General features: G+C 44.2%; 1 protein-coding gene and 1 long non-coding RNA gene across 7 annotated transcripts in view; one reads left to right on the top strand and one right to left on the bottom strand.

Moving 5' to 3' along the window:
* dmd (dystrophin) overlaps positions 1 to 20,620 on the top strand; it is a 493,723-nt gene that overhangs the window by 189,428 nt on the left and 283,675 nt on the right. For all 6 annotated transcript variants that reach the window (XM_048268223.1, XM_048268225.1, XM_048268222.1 and 3 more), the window contains 2 exons: positions 17,681 to 17,794; positions 20,290 to 20,445. In XM_048268223.1, coding sequence (XP_048124180.1) covers positions 17,681 to 17,794; positions 20,290 to 20,445 — 270 coding nt within the window. The remainder of the gene's footprint in view (positions 1 to 17,680; positions 17,795 to 20,289; positions 20,446 to 20,620) is intronic.
* LOC125310625 lies at positions 1,102 to 2,264 on the bottom strand. The gene is made up of 3 exons (XR_007196327.1): positions 2,235 to 2,264; positions 1,427 to 1,468; positions 1,102 to 1,155 (listed from the first exon to the last, which is right to left on the bottom strand). It is a non-coding gene; the product is annotated as an uncharacterized LOC125310625 (long non-coding RNA).

The following is a 20,620-nucleotide window of genomic DNA, read 5'->3' as shown; positions in this document are numbered from 1 at the left end:
ATTTTACTCATTTTGAGTAGGCCTAAACTGTTCGCCAAAGGCCATCATCTCTGGCCCCAGGTTGATAAAAACAAAAGCAAGCTCTGATTTAGCCTAGTCTACTGTATGACTCCAACGAGGTGATCTTCAGTTTCGTTCTGCTTACAGTATCTCACTGCCACTGCAACGCCTTTGAATGCACTCCGCTGCCCTGTTTACAAATGCTACAGTGGACTTAAACTGCCACCTTGTGGCGATAAGTTGTAATACATTTCACACAGCTGCATGAATCACAGAAAGCGTGAAAGAAGTGGCCACTTCTGAATGGGACCCACTGTATGTGGTAACAGTCAATATTTTTTTTCAAATGTGCTTCATCAACATACAATCCTGCACTGTGAAAACAAAAAACATCTGAATTATACTTCTCCCTTCACCCAAATACAATAATGAAGGTGAAAGGAAGTTATTAAGCCTTAATGGTGCTTCCTAAAGGGGGTATTGTCAAACCTGCTACTAAAATTACAGCATGAAGAAAGTCAAGGACACGCATGCCAGCTTCCACTCATCCCAGTATTAGATGACTGGTCTTAAATGAAAATGTATTGGCTGTGTTATTTATTTTTTTGTGGGATGTCCAATTTATATGTAGAAATGCACATTTGCAAAGGTGACTTACTTAGTATGTTGTCGTAAAAGAGGCTCTCCTTTTGATTTTGCACTGCCAATGTGTCTCTTGTGAGAAAAAATAATGAGGATTACTGGTGTAGGTCCATGATTTATTTTATAATTAATTAATGATTATAAGCATGAGGCTCTGCCGCCTCCTCTTTGTTTTAAATATATATAAATCAACACTTAATACTATTTTTTACAGTACAAAACAACTGTATTCTGATATCTAATAGTTTGAGGGGGAAAATATGTAACTGTCAGTGAAGTTTATTTTAGCAGGACTCAATGGCACCTTCTGAAAGTATTCTGAAAACAGGGGTAATGTTTGTACTTATTTTGCACAAAAAACAAACAGACTTTGCTTACCTCTTCTGGAAATGGTGTGTGAGTACTCAGTGAACTAGGCTCATATCACTGGTACAGAGGAACTTAAATAGTCCAGGTCCAGGAGGTTGCCTTTGAAGAGCCTGTTCCAGTCTGGTTTTCAGCCTCTCTAATAACCTGCCAGTATAGAGAGAACTATAAATTTATCATAGATAATGATCTATCACTGACAGGAACCAACAAAAAACGCTTGAAAATAAACTGACTTTTTAAGATAGAATAGTAGTGATTTCTCTTTACCTTTTACAAAATATAAAAAAACATACACATCCGAGGATGTTGTTTTTTGGTAGGAATACTGTCAACAAGTTCAAAAGGTATGCTTTTTTTTGAAACTCACATCGGGCGACCTATTTTCATAGACAGTAAAATATATTTTATGACCCACCTGTGCTTCAGAAGGAGGCAGCAACTGGGGATCCATAAGAAACTGCTTAGACAGAAGAAATAGATACATAGACAGATTAATATGATTGTCTACCAATGCCCAGCACTGTATTTCTGTATTATTTATTTTGTACCTTATGATCAGTCATGAAGAACCATCAGAAAATGCCAACATAGCCTAGCTGATGTTGACACCAGTTGGTATGTTTTGTCACACATATCAATGGATACTTATTATTAACTTATAACTAACTCCAAAGCAATCTGTTGAGCATCAAACCTACTACGTTTTTTCTGCAGTAAAGAGTTTCTGTTGCCTACTATAGTTCTGCCAAGTCCTAAGTAGCACCTCACAATCTGGAGGTAGACCCGCATATAACAGGCCTAATGGTTAGCACACCTCTTGATAATAATGCTAGCCGCCTGCCTCGCTTTGCTGAGCCTACCTTATGACCGACTGGACAACTCCTTAAAACTTTGGACAGAATTTGTTACAAACTTGAAACAAAATGTCTTCAAAAAGTATGTTGAGTGTTGTTATTTATTTCCATCCACACACTACATTTCCGTTCGCACTTGTATGCTGCTTAAACTGACAATTTAGCTACCATTGCTATTCTACATTGAGATTGAGTGGGGTTTGGCTAACTAGCGGTAGCTTGCTATATATAATAGTTATTTGTCTGTTGCCCACATTAGTTGCCATTGATTGATCTCACCTCGTTGCCCCGTATATCAGGTACACTGGCTGTATTAACAAGGAATAGTGGACATAGAACATGTCTGTGTGGTGTAGGCTACCAACATACCTCAAGGAATACAGGAAAATAGCGTGCTCCAAGCGTAGACTCCAGGTTTGGTTGCACCAGAGCCCGTCTATGGAGAGCCTTGCCACTCCGTATTAAGTCCCATTGCACCGAATTTTGGATGCAGTTCCACCAGAGTTCCACTGGGGGCGATCGCCATGAGTGCAGAATGAATGGGAGTCAATGGAGCTGGACAGCTAAATTGGTCTCTTTCACCTGATTGTCGTTGACAAATCTCAGAATTGATTGTAGTTTGTATAACTTCAACATGGGTTATAGGTCAAAAGTTGAATGAACGAGTACTTATGTCCTTTTGATTTCTTACAGGTTGGGTCGTTGTTGCACAAGACACGCTAGCATTGTGCTAATGAATGACGTCATTGACACATTTGAAAGGCTTTTTAGAACAATTAAGTGACTTAAAAAATATAATACTCAACCAAGTGTATTTTCTTTGCCTCCCCTTTCAAATGCAATACTCAAATTACTTGACGAGCGTGGTCGTGGACGAGCGCCCTCATGTGGAACCACAGAAGGAACTGCAACCAGTTCAGAAACCGGAAGTTTTCCGAGAGTGGCAGTTCTCCCCTTATTAGACATTCTCTGGTTGCACCCACAGACAACGACGGCGCTGCTCCTGCTCTGTGATTGGTTAGTGAACTGAGATTCATGGTTGGCTAGCCAAACCTGATGATCGCCATTGGCTATTCAACAGGAAGCACCAGAACAGTCTCAAAATGATTTGTATAGAGTGGTGAAGTCCCGCCCCTTCTACTTCCGGTCCATAGGACCTATCTTTCAAAAAATTATGAACGGGAGTTAATGGAGAGATAACAATTATTTTTTGGTCCAGTTTGAATTGTGCCACAAATTTCACATATGATAATTTTTCACGTCAAGAAAGTACTGTTGTTCGATAGACTTCAAAAGTTATGTTGGTTTTGTGCTAATCCACTCAGTGGACTACATCTCGTCTCGAACGATGTACGCCACCAACGTAATGAAACGATAAGAGCTGTTATGCTAGTTAACGGTTGCATCTTGCTGCCTGCTATGTCACTTAACAGTATGTAATGTACAGTCTATGGATCAATAATACAACTTACCTGATGTGTTTAATCCTCTGACTCGTGGTATTTTCTTCGGCAGGAAAGCCCAATTAAGACCTGTTGCTGGTATGTTTGTACAATCTAGTGTGGCTGTGAATGAGCTAATGTCACTAGCGCTACTTGATGGGTTTGTAGTCGTTAAATTCAATAGTTACAAAACAAACTGCAAATGTCTTTTACATGAAAATTGTCTTTAAAATTGACAAACATCATATGGGTAATTCAAGGCACAAGTCAACCGGGACCAGAAAATAATTTATTTTTCGCCATAGACTGCCGTTCAAATTTTTTTGAAAGATAGGTCCCATGGAGGCAAACGGAAGGGGCGGGACTTCACCACTCTATACTTGTAGAAAATACTTGTGCGAGCAGCAGAGATTTGTAATGGCAGAATAGTTTCGTAATTGAAAGACAGCAACTGTGGAATATTTTATACCTGTGGGAATATATTTGTAAGTGAACGACATATGAGTAATACTTAAAATTGTTCGTGCTATTTTTTTGTTAAATCACAAATCATTTTTACAGTTACAAATCCTGTTACACACACACACAATACATACGAGACACTTCTCATCCCTAAGGTGGTGCAAAAGTCTGTACACCTGTAGAAAAGATTTGTAACTGTAGAGCAGCTTTTTGTGCGTAGAATATTGATGTGTAATTGTAGAATATATTTGTAATTGTAAAATATTTTTAACTGTAGGATGATGTAGCTGTAAAACCAATCCGTACCCGTAGAATAGATTTGTAAGTGTAGCGCATATTTGTGATATTGACAATTACTTGTACAGATCATTTTTACAGTTACAAATAATTTCTACAGTTTCAAGTTCAAAACTTTTGAGTCTAATATTCTTCCATAATAAAGTAGGCTACAACATCTACATGCAATATCTTTACAACAACAACGCCTAATTATGACCTATTCATTGGGACAACTTTGTACAGCCCTATAAAGGCTAAGGTTACCTTTAGTTTTTTTTCCAGTTTACCGTTGTGTATGGCTTTAAACATTGTGTGCACTTTAACATCAGCCTAAGCATTATTCCAGCTGCGCTAAGGTTTTGACAAGCACCACAATTTTGCCTACCTTGTTGTTGCCCATCTGAAATAACTCCAAGCTTTGCTTTGTTCCCGCCATCCTTTCGTTGTTTTCAAAAAACGTTTTATATCCATGATGGCCTTGAAGCCTTAGGGCTGAGCTATACCAGGCGCGTAACTGAAGCGTTCTGTTTGCGTTGCGTCTGCTGCAACAATTAGCTTCCACTATAATCAATGGAAGTAGCTACACCAGACGTGACAGTGGGGCGTACGTTCGAAAAAAAATAGACCATTCATCTAAAATGGATTTTACGCGTTGCGAACGGAACGCTTCAGTTACGTGCCTGGTGTAGCTCATACTTTAAGTTAGTGAATTAGCTTATAAATCAGCTTATTACATGGTGATAACCAGCAACCATGGATAGTAATAAAAAACAGCAAGTAGCCTTGGCTACAATTTATGTAGTCGCTGAGTCTGTGCATTGTTATTCTCTCTCTGTTCAAACCAAAGTTGTGCGTGCATTAAGTTGATGATAATGTGTTTACAAACTCTACTTTACAGAAAATATTGCAAACAGAGGCCAGGTCGGATACGAGTTCTGTCCAGTGGCGGGGCCAATAAAAATGGGGGAAAAAACATTTGTCTTTGAAAGGGATAGAGAGTGTGAGGAGTGCAGGAGGACAGAATCATTTAAAAATATAGCTGCAAGCAGCAATGAGGGGGCCAAGCAGAATAGGCCGGAGTAGCCACGGCGACAAGATAGAACTCTCGCAGACACTCGCGATCAACACTTTCAACAAGTGCCACATCAAACATAACTGATTTTGTAGGGCTGAAACAGGGCTGAGTATTGCTACCGCCTCCGCCAGCCATCCCCCCCCACCAATTCACCCCTGCCCGTCCCACCCTGTCCCTGCACGCACGCATTAGAACGCACGCAAAATGCAATATTGCTAATTGCAGCACCCCCTATAGGTCAAAGGTCAACACATTTTTTGAGCATCCTCCTAATGGGGTCATGAATCTATGTAGTAAGTTTGGTTATGATACATGGCAGGGTTGCTGAGATATGAGCTCACTTCCTGTTTGGCGGCTTCGCTGCAAATTCCTCATTGGCTATTACAGCCGAATGCTTCTGTCAATTGTTCCAGAAAGCAATGCAATGATAAGGCATGGTCTGAAGATGGTCTCTACCAATTTTGGTGAGGATCCGCTGAAATTTGTGACCTCTAAAAACTTGCAGCGTTTTTGATTAAATCCAATATGGCGGCCAATCAATACGCATGACATCACAAGTTATTTTGGGTCGGCCTAAGGACCTCCAACAGTATTATGAAACACCACTAGTGCGTTTTAATTCTACAGTGGGCATCGCTTAAATGGCCACTTCAGTCGCAAGATATTTAGGTGAAGCTCGCGGAAGCTTTAGTACCACTTTCAGCCACTGTGCGTCGCTCTGCCACTGTACATATCGCTCTGTCAGTAGCCTGACTGCCACACCTTCTGAAAAAGCAGGAGGCTAGGCTACCTTTAAACATAATTGTTACCTAGAGGAATCCCAGCCTACGAATTCAATAAATCGTAATTAAACAGTACCTTGATTAAGACTACTTGGGTATGGCTTAAGGCTTGACTACACGGTGGTAGCGAAAATTGAAATCTGCTTTTGATAGCCTACCGGTGCTGCTCCACAAAACGAAAAAATATCTTAATTTGCTGTCCATGTTATTGTCAGTGTTGGGGGTAACGCAACTACACAAAATCAAAACTGTCAGACACCAAACAGGACGAGGACCACAAAAAGCCAATGCTAGAATGTTTATTTAAGGGTTGGGGTTACAGGGTTTCAGGGTTCCGGAGTTCCAAGAGTCTGCGTGTGTGTGTTCCCCCAATAGCCGAGCAGCAATGGCAGGAGCTGGATGATCCGGGGAAGTCCTGGGGAAACACACACACAATAACAGCAATTGAAACGAAGCAGCAGTACAGTCAAGGGCTAGGCTGTATTCAGAGAAGAGAGACGGAAGGCAGGTCAAGATTACCGGGCTGGAGATCAAAGAAGTAGTCGAGCGGGTCTGGGTTCACAGGCAAAGAGTAAGAGTCGCTTTCCAAGACAGGCAGGTAACTGGTGCGGGTTTGCAGACAATCTGACAAGTGTGGACTGAAAAGCAAGGCTTTATATACCGGGCATGATGAGTGGTGAATGCAGTGCAGCTGGTAGGTAAACGAGGGTGAGGCAGAGCAGAGCAGGAACAGGTGGAGGTCATCAGACTTTAATCAGCTGCGTGTTACCAGGCAGAGAGAGCTCATGACAGAACCCCCCTAAGGGACGGCCCCAGAAGTCCCCAAGAGTGACACCACGCGCCGGGAGGGCGGAGGGGAGCCGTGGAGGGCTAGAATTCCTCCGAGCGGTCCGAGTGAACATCCTCATCCCTCGGAGGGAGCTGGAGGGTCGCGGGACAGAAGACGGGACAGGTACCGGTGACAGGGTCAGGGTCAGGCACAGGACAGGAAGCCGGGCGGCAGGACGCCGGTTAGGGACCCTCTGGGGCGGCCCCACGGATTGCAGGTTGATCAGGATGCAGACGGTGGAAGTCGGCGATGACTGTCCGTCCATTATCCGACTGGCTGCCACCCAGGTTCTCTCCTCAGGCCCATAGCCCTCCCAGTCGACCCGATACTGGAGGCCCCTACCTCGCCGCCTGACCGGACCAAGCAGGCCGAACGGTGTACACCAGCCCACCGTCAACGAAAGCAGGAGGAGGGAGGAAGCGCACGGGACCAGCGGGCTTTCATCGCCGGCTTGACTTTGAAACATGGAAAGTAGGGTGCACCCTCATGGAGGTTGGCAACTGGAGCCGGACTGCAGTTGGGCTGATGACCCTCTGGATAGGGGAACGGGCCGAGGAATCGAGGTGCCAGTTTTACGCGATTCCACCCGCAGTGGGAGATCCTTGGCTGACAGCCACACCTTCTGGCCAACATGGTAGGCGGGTGCCGGCGATCTTCGGGCGTTAGCCCCAGTGGCATAGCTGACAGCTGACTTGAGTAGCGTGGCACGAGCTTGTGACCAGGTAACACGGCAACGGGCGGCATAGGCGAGGGCAGACGGGCAGGACACATCTCCCTCCTGGCTGGGGAACAGGGGGGCTGGTAGCCATACACACACACTGGAAAGGTGACATACCAGTGGCAGAGCAGGTGAGGGAGTTGTGAGCATACTCTATCCACGCCAGTTGTTGTGCCCCAAGCCTGGGGTTTGCGAGAAACCATGCACCGCAGCCTTCTCCAGCTCCTGGTTTGCCCGCCAGATTGACCATTGGACTGGGGTGGAACCCAGAGGTGAGACTCACTGTGGCCCCTAGAAGACAGCAGAACTCCTTCCAGAATGTGGAGGTGAATTGCGGACCTCGGTCAGAGACAACATCCCTGGGCAGCCCGTGTAGACGGAAGACATGATCAAGAACAGCCTGGGCAGTCTCTCTGGCAGATGGCAGTTTAGGGGAGGGGAATGAAGTGTGCCATCTTGCTGAACCGTCAACCACAGTGAGAATGATCGTCATCCCACCTGATGGTGGGAGGCCAGTTACAAAGTCCAAGGAGACGTGGGACCAGGGTCGCGTGGGCACAGGCAAGGGCTGGAGTAAACCAGCCGGGGCCGAGTGGAGGACTTGTTCTGATTGCAGGTGGGGCAGGCACGGACGAATTCTCGGACATCCCTTCTCAAAGCAGACCACCAGAAGCGCTGGGCAAGGAGATGGCAAGTCTTGGGCGGAGCCCGGGTGGCAGGCAAGGCGGGGAGTTGTGTCCCCACTGTATGACCGGGACCTCAAATTCTCTGGGACAAAGAGATGACCGTCTGGGCATGCACTGGGACTGGGATGGTCACGGAGGGCCTCCTGAATTTCCTCCTCGATATCCCAGGTCAGGGCAGCTCTTACGCGCAGGGATCGGGCAGAATTGATGCAGGTTCCTGGGAAGGGGCGTCATCCTTATGAAAACTGACGGAGAGAGCGTCCGGCTTGGTGTTCCGAGAACCTGGGCGGTATGACAGGGTGAAGTTGAATCTGGTGAAAAACAAGGCCCAGCGGGACTGTCTGGGGGTTAAGACGCTTGGCGCTATGGATGTATTCGAGGTTTTTGTGATCGGTCCAGACCAGGAACGGAACTGTGGACCCCTCCAGCCAGTGACGCCACTCCTCCAGGGCAAGCTTGACTGCCAACAGCTCATGGTCTCCAACATCATAATTGCGCTCTGCAGGTGAAAGCCGGCGAGAGAAAAAATGCACAGGGGTGCAACTTGTTGTCCTCCTCTGCCCGTTGAGAGAGTATGGCCCCGACTCCCCACGCCTGAGGCATCCACCTCGACAACAATTGCCGGGTCTGAATCCGGCATCTGGAGGATGGGGGCAGTGGTGAACCGGGCCTTGAGGGTATGAAAGGCTGTGTTGGCCTCTGGGGTCCAGTTTGGTGAAAATAGTGGATCCCTGGAGCAACTCAAAAGCAGAGGTGAGTAAAGGCAGAGGGTACCGGGTTCTTCACTGTGACATCGTTCAGACCTCGATAATCAATGCAGGGGCGAAGAGAACCATCTTTCTTTCCCACAAAGAAGAACCCGCACCAGCTGGCGAGGAAGACGGGCGGATGAGTCCAGCTGCCAGGGAGTCCCTGATGTAAACCTCCATAGTTTTTCTTTCAGGAGGGATAGTGAGTAGAGGTGACCTTTGGGTGGAGCAGTCCCAGGGAGGAGATCAATGGCACAGTCGCATGCGGACCGGTGTGGGGGGCAGAGATGTGGCTTTGGTCTTGTTGAACACCTCTCGGAGGCCATGGTAACATTCAGGGACATTAGAAATGTCGGGGGCAGTGCTGGGGGTACTGAGCCGGGGGGGCGAGGCACGCAAAAACAGGTCAGGTGGCAGGCATTTCCCCACTCTTTCACAGTTCCGGAGGCCCAATCGAGGTGAGGGATTGTGGAGACGGAGCCAAGGGTAGCCCAGGATTAGGGGTTGGCCTGGGAGCTGGAGCAGGTGGAAGCGGATGGTCTCTCGGTGGTTTCCTGACACCATCATTGAGATGGGGGCTGTGATGCTGGTAACTGTGCCAGTGCGACCGTCCAGGGCCCGGCTGGAACAGGAGGGACAAGCGATGGCTTTCCAAGCCCAGCTGGCCGAGCAAGTCCTGTGTCAATAATGTTTGCTTCTGCGCCAGAGTCCACCAGGGCTGCCAGGGTGTGGGTGGAATCAGACAGGTAAAGACAGACTTGGATGAGGGGTTTTACGGCTGATGGAGGGGGAATGTTCATTGAGCTCATCCGGTTCCTCCTACATCTGGTGAGCTCCGGCCTTTGCTGGACAGGTGGCGACTTCGATGACCATCACCACCACAGTACAGGCACAAGTTGGAGGTGATGCGTCGCTGGCTCTGCAGGGGAGTTAGGAGGCGGCCCGATCTCCATCGGTTCAGACTGGTCCGGCTGGTTAGACGGTGTGGCAGGTGCGGACAGAAGGGCAGTTGGGACACTCCGTGTGCTGGTGGATGGACTCTGGCGCCCTCTCTCGACGACAGACCTGGATCCTGCGGTCGATGCGGACAGCCAGAGCAATGGCTTCATCAAGAGTGGGGGTTGATCATGGGAAACCAGCTCGTCCTTTATGTAGTCCGCCAGGCTGTGGAGGAAGGCATCCACCAATGCTTCCATGTTCCAGGAGCTCCGACTTGCCACAGTTCGGAAGTCAATGGAGTAATCCGCAACAGTCCTTCTGCCTTGACCGAATACTCATCAGGGTCCGAGATGCCTCGCTGTGGTGGATTCCAAATCGAATACCTTGAGCATCTCCTCTGCGAATAGGTTGAAGGTTGCACATGCTGGGGTCTGGCGCCAACTCCGCCGTTCCCCAGAGTCGAGCTCGCCCGCCAGGTGAGTGATCACGTAATCGACCCTCGCCCCTTCAGTGGCAAAAGTCCTGGGTTGCAGGGTAAACTGGACACGGCAGCTCGTCCAGGAACGCCCGCACCTGGGTTGGGTCGCCGCTGAACCGCTCTGGGTTGCCCGATCCTGGGTTCTGGGGCTCCGGCAGCCACGGCAGCAGTGGACTGGGCAGGAGACTTCGGGTGCTGGGCGGTGAGAAGTTGAATGATCATTGCAAGTTGTTGCTGTTGTTGCTGGAACTGCTGAAGCTGTTGGTAGGCGGCTTGAAGTAGGGAGGCAGTGTCAGCAGTGTTGGGTTTGCCTCTCTCTCAGTCTCTTCCAGGCGTTGCATGGCGGTGGGTGGTTCTGGTTCGTCGGTTTCCATGCTGGTTCGACCGTGCGCTGGGTCCATGTTTGGTCAGATCGTACTGTCAGACACCAAACAGGACGAGGACCACAAAAGCGTCACGTTAGAATGTTTATTTAAGGGTTGGGGGTTACAGGGGTTTCAGGGGTTCCGGGAGTTCCAAGAGTCTGCGTGTGTGTGTTCCCCCAATAGCCGAGCAGCAATGGCAGGAGCTGGATGATCCGGGAAGTCCTGGGGAAACACACACACAACAGCAATTGAAACGAAGCAGCAGTACAGTCAAGGGCTAGGCTGTATTCAGTAGAAGAGAGACGGAAGGCAGGTCAAGATTACCGGGGCTGGAGATCAAAGAAGTAGTCGGCGGGTCTGGGTTCACCGCAAAGAGTAAGAGTCGTTTTTCCAAGACAGGCAGGTAACTGGTGCGGGTTTGCAGACGATCTGACAAGTGTGGACTGAAAAGCAAGGCTTTATATACCGGGCATGATGAGTGGTGAATGCAGTGCAGCTGGTAGGTAAACGAGGGTGAGGCAGAGCAGAGCAGGAACAGGTGGAGGTCATCAGACTTTAATCAGCGCGTGTTACCAGGCAGAGAGAGAGCTCATGACAAAATCAGTGTCTTAATTTGCCCTACTTCTTGACTGCAATGTAGTCAATTGACTGCTTGACATGTCATTTTTATTTTTCTGTACAATAAACAAATAGGCCTACATCTGCTTTATGCCGCAGAATTACATTCATATTTGGCTGACTGCAGACGCGCCACTTCCCTCCCCATATTCCAAGATTAAGACAGTAGCCCAAGGGCGTAGGTTTGGTCTGAGCTTTGGTGGGGACACAAAAAAACGAAAAAACACTCAACTCTTTCACCAGCCACTATAGATATATAAACTGATTAAAATGTGCTACTGTCCAACTACTATCCATGATTAAAATGTGCTACTGTTCAACTTAATCTAACTACACTGTGTAGCCTACATAATCTGATTTTAATATATATACAAATATAACTACAGATATGTAGGCTATATTTAACATTTATTTTCTATTTGGTCTGTTATGAAATCATGCCCATTTAAGCACAGCTCAGTTTTAAGGAACTTACATGCTTAGCATTTTGTAAAAATTAAGGCTACATTGACAAACTCTGGTTGCGTTTGGGTGGCGTTATTGCATCCCTTTTATGAATGCAAAATTGTTCCCTCGCGATTGGAAGCTCCTGTTGCACATAGGCTATGCATTTCAAAACATCGCAACGAAAAATGCCACAAAAAAGCTGTTTATGAATAGGTCTTAGTGAGTTAGGAGTCCTCTCGACTTAAGCTGTCCCAGACTTAAGTGCTACTTTTAGGTCTAAAATGCTTCGTGAATTACTTTTTGTGAAAAAATTAGGAGTCCTAAAGTTAGGAGTGACACGCCCATTATGTTTAACCGTGAGCTGCCTGTATATTCTCTGATTCTAATATTTACAGATATCTAGGTAATGTAAGCACAGCTCAGTTTTAAGAAATGCAGCCGAAAGACCATGTTGAATTTTGCTATAATTTATTTCAAAACCGGATTACTCTGGAACAGCTAACTATACACGGGAATGTATATTACACCTTTGTGTTCGGTAAGGTCTGCTGTTTATTCTGATATATGGTTTGTCATGTGCTGCGTGAAGAGTGTGTAGGCTTACGATATTCCACCGAGACGAATGGATGTGGAGATGGGCGCTGAGAATAATTATTAAATCTCTTGAAGTTATTTTTCTGGCGAACTGTTTATCACAGCAAAAAGTAGCACCGTTTAAAAGCTGAGAAAAGGTTCTTTCATGTGACACATGTGTGATGAGTAGCCTACTTCTCGAGGAGTTCAACAGAGAAGAATGGGGGAATTTGGACGCACTTCATGCTTGTAGTGAAGTAAAGCTGAAGCGCTGCATGCTGCGGCTCACTGGTAGTTATTATAGGTAACTTCAAATCAGCGTGATTTACCCTTATAGGCTACTGCACATTACAAGATCTGTACGAGATGATCCGCAGCACTGACGTGAGAAATGATATAACTCTAAACAAGTTACCTGCAGTCCAGAACACAGAATCTGTTGCAATATTCAGATGATCGGCGATGATATCGGCAAATGTTTGTTTTCCAAAGTAAGAATTTTACTTCACCATGCACCTTCGACAATGAATAGCTCATTACACTTGTTACTGTTAAACGTAGGCCTACCTGGTATCATTACAAACATTATTCTGTGTCCTAAAACTGGCATATTTTATGGCATTGTGTCATGTAAATTCGTTGCAAATAGAGAAATGTGTGAGGTGGTCAGCGGGGGACAATTGAGACACACATTGGATTGTGTTATTACTTGAACATTCCACACTATCCACAGCTGTGGTAGGCCTATCAGGGGCAGGAGGATTACTGTTAGCGCAGGCTTTATATAAAATTCTTCAACAGAAGGCCTCGCATGTTGTCTTGTTTGTGGAGCGCTTTGCTTCACTTTTGTAATCTCGGCTTCATTGAAAATGAGGGCTTCCCTCAATGACCCTCCGAGAATAAATAAAGGTTGAATGAAGGAATGATTGAATGAATGCAGGCTTGCCCAAAATAAAGGCATGTGGTTTGCGCAGCCTACAGTAAATAATAGACCCGCCAGAATGTGCGTTATGATGCTTTTTTACGAGCAAGATGTTTTTGGTACCCTACGCACACTGCATGTTCTTAAATAACAATGATCATCAGTAATATTCGACCATTAATTTGGGTAAATGGGCAAGCGTGACCACCTTGATTGGCTGATGATTGTAACGCGGGCATGATTCCAAACACCTCCCTTACGATGATGAGTGACAGGTCTCAGAATGCGTGCGCTACACAAAGACGGAAGATGATGAATAACTGGGGCCGTAGGCTATTCACAAAGGCTTTTATCTTACTACTAGGAGTAGGTTACTCCTAAATCGCACTTAAAGATTTTAGCTTGGAGTTTTCTCTTAAAAGTTATTCACAAAGCCTTTCAGACAACTCCTAAACTAGGAGTGAGTCTTTGTGGGTATGGATGACGTCATTACTCATGCACGAGCTTGACTGAAGTGACCACCTTGATTGGCTGACGATTGTAACGCGTGAATTCCAAACACCTCTCTTCCGATGATGAGTGACAGGTGACAGGTCGGAGAATGCGTGCGCTACACAAGTAGTGCGAAGGACGGAAGATGATTAATAACTGAATAAAAAGGCCTAGCCTAAATGAATAAAGAGTAAGGCTAAACAAATAGCCTATAGCCTAATGAAACAGGCCTATGGATTGATGCAGTAGCCTACCTTTGCAACATTATTAAATTAATCTGTCACCATAGGCTACGTTTGCAAAGAGGAGAACATTTTAATTTGATTCACAATGAAACGTTACATTTCATTTACATGTTAACAATGAGTAGTTTTGGTTGTGTTTGGGTGGCGTTATTGCATCCCTTTTATGAATGCAAAATTGTTCCCTCGCGATTGGAAGCTCCTGTTGCGCATAGGCTACGCATTTCAAAACATCGCAACGTAAAATGCCACAAAAAAGCTGTTTATGAATAGGTCTTAGTGAGTTAGGAGTCCTCTCGACTTAAGCTGTCCCAGACTTAAGTGCTACTTTTAGGTCTAAAATGCTTCGTGAATTACTTTTTGTGAAAAAATTAGGAGTCCTAAAGTTAGGAGTGACACGCCCATTATGTTTAGGAGTTGCTCCTAAAATTAAGCCAGTTAGAGCTACTTTTAGCCTTAAAATTCTTTGTGAATACGGCCCCTGAATAAAAAGGCCTAGCCTAAATGAATCAAGGCAAAACAAATAGCCTAGTAGCCTAATGAAACATACGGATTGATGTAGTATCTTTGTAACATTATTAAATTATTCTGTTACTATGCGTACGTTTGCAAAAGAGAACATTTTAATTTGATTCGCAATAATGTTACATTTAATTTACATGTTGACAATTGATTAGCCTAGTTTTGGTTGTTGTTGGCGGCGTTATTGCATGTTAGTTATGCCTACAATGCAAAATTGCTTCCTCACGATTGGAAGCTCCTGTAGCTGCATAGGATTTCAAAACACGGCAAAAGCAGGTTTGTGAATAGGTCTTTGAGTAAGGAGTCCTCTTGACTTCTTTTAAGCTGTCAGAGGTGGGAAGGTGTGATGTGTTGGGGGCAGGGCCGGATGTGCACAAATGTCTGATGGCCCCCCTTCCCCCCAGCCAGCGTAAATCGGGTGGTTAGTTAATAGGCCTATCATGAAGATTTTTCCTGCCATCTAAGGCACGAGCGCATCTGTGAGGCCAAGCCTCACCAAGTAGCTCGTTTGTTTACAACTAACATTCCATTTAATTAAACTGCTTTATAGGCTATGCCGAAATAGTTTTCAACATTTTGAATATTAGTGTCGGGTGAATTGAAATGTTCTCAAAGTAGCCTTATGGTTGAAAGCTGCTTGGGATCCCCCCATCAAGCATATAACCATACAAACGCGCTTCCTGCACTCATTGTTTCAAAAGGAGTAATTTTGGCTTAGTCAGAACTGAAGAGCTGTGGACAGCACGGCACGGTATGCCCAATGAAAATAAATTAACGCAACGCAACACAACACAGACCCCGCAAATTCTCTCACGGCAGTCACTGACAGTAACCTAGAATAAATGAATGGGGAAAAACCCCATGAGGAAGGTCTGGTAGCATGCAAGCTCACGGGAAAGATTGATTTAAGAATGTTATCACAGTGTGTGGCTGTGGCACGGAAGACAGCGACAATTTGCAGAGGAGGGTCATGTCTTTTTTAACAATTCTGTCGGAGGGTCATTGAACAAGCACTGCAATTTGAAGCACTCAAAATTCCTCCGGTGGCCCCTTCAATAAATAACGAAGTCCCTAGATTGCTGCTGGGCTTTATGTCTTGGTTCAACAACTCATTGCCGTCAAACGCATAGCCTATCTCGCGGTTGCATCCATTACAAACAAACATGCAATGTGAACGTCTGGGATTGGGGAGAGCACTAAATGCTCTACTGAATAAGCACGAAGTCAAACCTTTAAATTAAAAACACTCTTTAATAATCAAAAATAAACCGATGAAGTAAACTTGTGACCATCAAAAATCGTTTATCGCCTGTAACTCCGTGATAACAGGACGTAACAGGAAGGCATTTGGCTGAGCAACGGAGGTTAATATGCTCTATATTTTGTCCAAATGATGTTTGTCTATCATCGTTGCACTCGGAGAAAACCAGAATGTTTAATTTGTCCTGCGTTTCTTCTACGGCTGCAAACGGGATTCACTCGCAGTTAACCAAATATTACTTTATTAGGGCAGGGCAGGCATATTTCTGGCTATTAAATTATTTCTAAACCAGTCTGCTAAAGTCTGTAGTGAAGTAGGGTTTTCCAGGCTCCATTTCTTTTTACGAGACACCCTGCTCACTTGAGCCATCTACCGGTTGTTTGGGTTGTTGCAGCGTCTCACTGGAAAAATACAAATTAAAGTTGCGTGATACCGCGTGATCCCACGCGCGGACCGCGAGTGAAGCTGGCCAAGTCGAAGCACTGCCCACTGTAAGCACAACAGCAGCTACAGGCCAAAAGGCATGTTTCTTAATTACAGCGCCCCCTAGAGGTCAAAGGTCACCAGATTTCTTGAGCGTCCCCGTGATTGGGTCATGAGTCCATGCTCCAAGTTTGGCTTTCATACATGCAAGGGTTGTTGAGATATGAGCTCACTTCCTGTTTGGCGGCTTTGCCGCAAAGTTCGATTGGCTGTTACAGCCTAATGCTTCTGTCAATTGTTCCAGAAAGCAATGCACTGATAAGGCATGGTCTGAAGATGGCCTCTGCCAATTTTGGCGAGGATCCGCTGAAATTTGTGACCTGCGAAAACTTGTACGTGTTTTTGATTAAATCCAATATGGCCGCCGAATTAATTACGATGACATCACAAGTTGGCTTGGGTCGGCCTAAGGACCTCCAACAGTATTAGCAGACACCACTAGTGCGTTTTAATTCTAAGCACAACAGCAGCTACAGGCCAAAAGGCATGTTTCTTAATTACAGCGCCCCAAGAGGTCAAAGGTCACCAGATTTCTTGAGCGTCCCCCTGATTGGGTCCTTAGTCCATGGACTAAGTTTGGTTATGATAGATGAATGGGTTGCTGAGATATGAGCTCACTTCCTGTTTGGCGGCTTCGCCGCAAAATTCGATTGGCTGTTACGCGCTAACGGTTTTAGTTCCGAAGACAAAAAGCAATGCATTAATGAGGCATGGTCTGTAGATGATATCTTTGAAGTTTGGTATCAATCGGACAAAATTTGTGAACTGTGAAGACTTTTAAGTGTTTTTGATGAAATCCAATATGGCGGAAAATCCATCATGGCGGAAATTGACGTCATAGGGTGCGTTGAACTCGGCTTGGTCCAAGGATTCCAACGATACCTAATTTTTGACAATCGGCCATACGGGTCAAAAGTTACGTGCGTGAACGCACATCCAACTTTGGCCTGTTGGTGGCGCTAGAGCGCTTAAGTTGCCGACATGAAACTTGGTGACATTAATCATGGGACTCAGCCTAATTAGTGTGCCAAATTTCACAACTTTTCACCCGACGGTTCTATGGGCTGCCATAGACTTCAATGGCAGAGGAATAATAATAAGAAACAGTAGAAACACAATGGGTGCCTTCGCAGCTTCGCTGCTTGGCCCCCAATAACGTTCACTTTGCTTTCTGTAAACGTTTGTTCTTCAATAGCACCATGGCTTTATTTGTCCATTCAGAGCTAATGATAGTCAGTTCAGCCTTTGCGTAAAGAAATAGGCTATAGATATCAGTCGAACTGTTGTTGGGTTGTGTTGATTTGATTTATCAGACTTGTATTTAAATGACCTGTAATTGACAAAAAAGCAACATGCACATTTGTAAAGATGGACTTAACAAGATAAAGATACAGATACACTCTTGACTCATGTCATTCTTGTCATGGTTTGTGCGGTTATTAATCCAACAGAATGACACTCAAACATTGTGTAAATGGATGGCTGAAGTGGAGGTATTCTTGAATGAAGAGTGGCCAGCATTGGGAGACACTGAGGCTCTGGAGAAGCAGCTGGAACAATGCACTGTAAGTCATTTTGCACAACACACTTTTGTTTTCAGTTGAAAAAAAGGCACAGTATTTAAATTTAAGATCGATGATTTAAAATGAAGATTAAATACTGAAGGTATATTATGGGATGAGCTAGGGCAATCTGACCATTTAAGCACCTAAAGTTAGTCACTTTTTCCAACTGGGACAGTGATAAAGAAAAGTTAGGTCGAACACTTTCAAGCTGTTTACAGGACGACACGCTAACACTAAGTTGTCCACAATGTGGAATACTATTGAAAAGTATTTGCATTTCATGCCATCCTTCCAAGAGGATAATAAAATTAACATTTTTATAGAAAAAAGAGCTTATGGCTTTCAAATACCAACCACCAGAAACTAAACATCTCAAATTTTCCTCAGGATAATCCCTCCCTTATGGACTACAAATGTACAAAGTTTTGAAAATGTTACTGCTCTGCATTCAAGACCACTTGAGAACAAAAATGGACCTTTTTCCTATTGCTGAAAGAATGATTTTGTAACACTTTACTTGACGGGTGAGTTCATAACACATTCATAGCAGTTGTCATAAACTGCACATAAAGCATTCACGACTGTTTCATGAGACATGACTCAACATTTATACCAAATCTTTCATGAATGTGGAAGACAGAACGACGACAACTTGTCAAAATAAAAGTCCAACAATCACAAAGCAGCATTGCCGTTTTTGTTGCAAACCTCTTATCTGATCACGTCAGATCTGAGTCAATGGGCTACTCAGTGCCAAAAAGACAGAACATGGTCAAGCAAATATTTTTTGTTTCATAAATATTTTATGATGTTCATAAATGTCATTTGTGTCATGTTTCATAAATGTTTTATGATGTAACCTTTGCAGATGATTTCTCATCTTTTGCTACTGGTAATGTCCAACCGTTCCAGGTTACACAAATACGGGTCAGCTGAATGTAGGCTAGTTTACCTCCCAGTGTTAAATTCAGTGATTACGAATACTTCACAACTTATATAGTAAAGTGACATTCGATGTAAACTTCATAAGATATTCATGAAACATTTACAAAGGCTGGAGAGATTAAATTAATGGTATCCAGGTTACACAAATACGGGTCAGCTGAATGTAGGCTAGTTTACCTCCCAGTGTTAAATTCAGTGATTACCAATACTTCACAACTTGTATAGTAAAGTGTCATTCGATGTGAACTTCATAAGATATTCATGAAATATTTACAAAGGCTGGAGAGATTAAATTAATGGTATCCAGGTTACATAAATACGGCTCAGCTAAATGTAGGCTAGTTTACCTCCCAGTGTTAAACTCTGTGATTACGAATACTTCACAACTTGTATAGTAAAGTGACATTTGATGTAGACTTCATAAGATATTCATGAAATATTTAGCCCATTGACTCAGATGTGACGTGATCGCAATGCTGTTTTGCGATTGTTGGACTTTTATTTTGACAAGTTGTCGTCGTTCTGTCTTCCACATTCATGAAATGTATGAATGTTGAGTCATGTCTCATGAAACAGTCATGAATGCTTAATGTGCAGTTTATGACAGCTGCTATAAATGTGTTATGAACTCACCCGTCAAGTAAAGTGTTAGCAAATATTTAATAACATAAGCAACCAAATTCGCTATAAACTGTCCATAATAGTCAATGTTTTTACACGGCTCTTCATAATGCTGCAGATTGCTCTTTTCACTTGAATGGGCCATACCAACGTTTTAGAAGTCTGATATTTCTCGATAACAAACCGTTATTCACGTCTTTCATATCACTCACCAAGTAATCCGGTCACATGTTTCAATGAAACTTCATTCGAAAGTGAAAGCGGTTGACGGTTGATCAGCTGTGAAAAAGAATGTTCATCAGCTGTGAAGAAGAAGTTCAGCGTGTGAATTTAATCGGTCATTATCGAGAAAATAAGTCCAAAAAAGAATCTGAGCTGCTCTCAATGGTGATGGATGGATAAATTGGATGGATGATATGCCATGAAAAGGCCTTTATGTAACAATAAGATTTTGGCAATATACACTCAAGGTGGGTGTGATGTAAAATGATCGAACAAAGTATGGTAGGGAAATTGCAATGTTCAAAAAAGCCCTGTGAACTTGGTTAGGAAACATCATGAACTCTATGAAATACCAAAAAGCTGTCCATATCTGCCAAGAAATAAAAATTAGGGCCGTAATTGGCTTTTTCAACAGAACAATGATCCAGCATTCCAAAAAAGTAACACTTCAAGATTGGATTTTTTTTCTCATTGTTTTCAGTATGACACTAAAATGATTAATCAAGAATGGACTATGTTTACCCATCTTCCGCAAGAGTTTTGGAGCTCACTGTGTCTTAATTTTCTGTGCACTGCCTTTATTATCCTGTCTGGTCTACTCGGTGAGAGTTAGCAGGTTGCTGCTGTGGAGAACTTATATTTTAATTTTCTGTATCTGTATCAAATGCATCTGTAGTTATTTTATTTTTTGTTATTTTCTTGACTAGGCATTGGTAAATGACATACACACCATCCAGCCAAGTGTGAATGGAATTAATGAGGTGGGTCAGGCCCTGAAGAAGGAGGCAGAACCTCCATTTGCAGCTAAACTTTCAAAAGAACTGGAAGAGCTGAACACACAGTGGGAGAACATTTGTAAACAGGTGAAATATTACCCATCTTTAATGACTCATATGGACTCATGACACCCATGTGGAAAATAATTGTACCTCATTATGTTGGTAGTACATTTCATATACCAAAAATAAAAAGGTTAATTACCATTCCATATTAATGCTCTTTTGAATGGTAACTATAACAACCATAGTAAATGATGTT

This window comes from Alosa alosa, chromosome 17, assembly GCF_017589495.1.
Source record: "Alosa alosa isolate M-15738 ecotype Scorff River chromosome 17, AALO_Geno_1.1, whole genome shotgun sequence".
Classification (NCBI taxonomy): Eukaryota; Metazoa; Chordata; class Actinopteri; order Clupeiformes; family Clupeidae; genus Alosa; species Alosa alosa.
The sequence above is the reverse complement of the archived record's forward strand: the minus strand, read 5'-3'. Positions and strand labels throughout refer to the sequence as shown.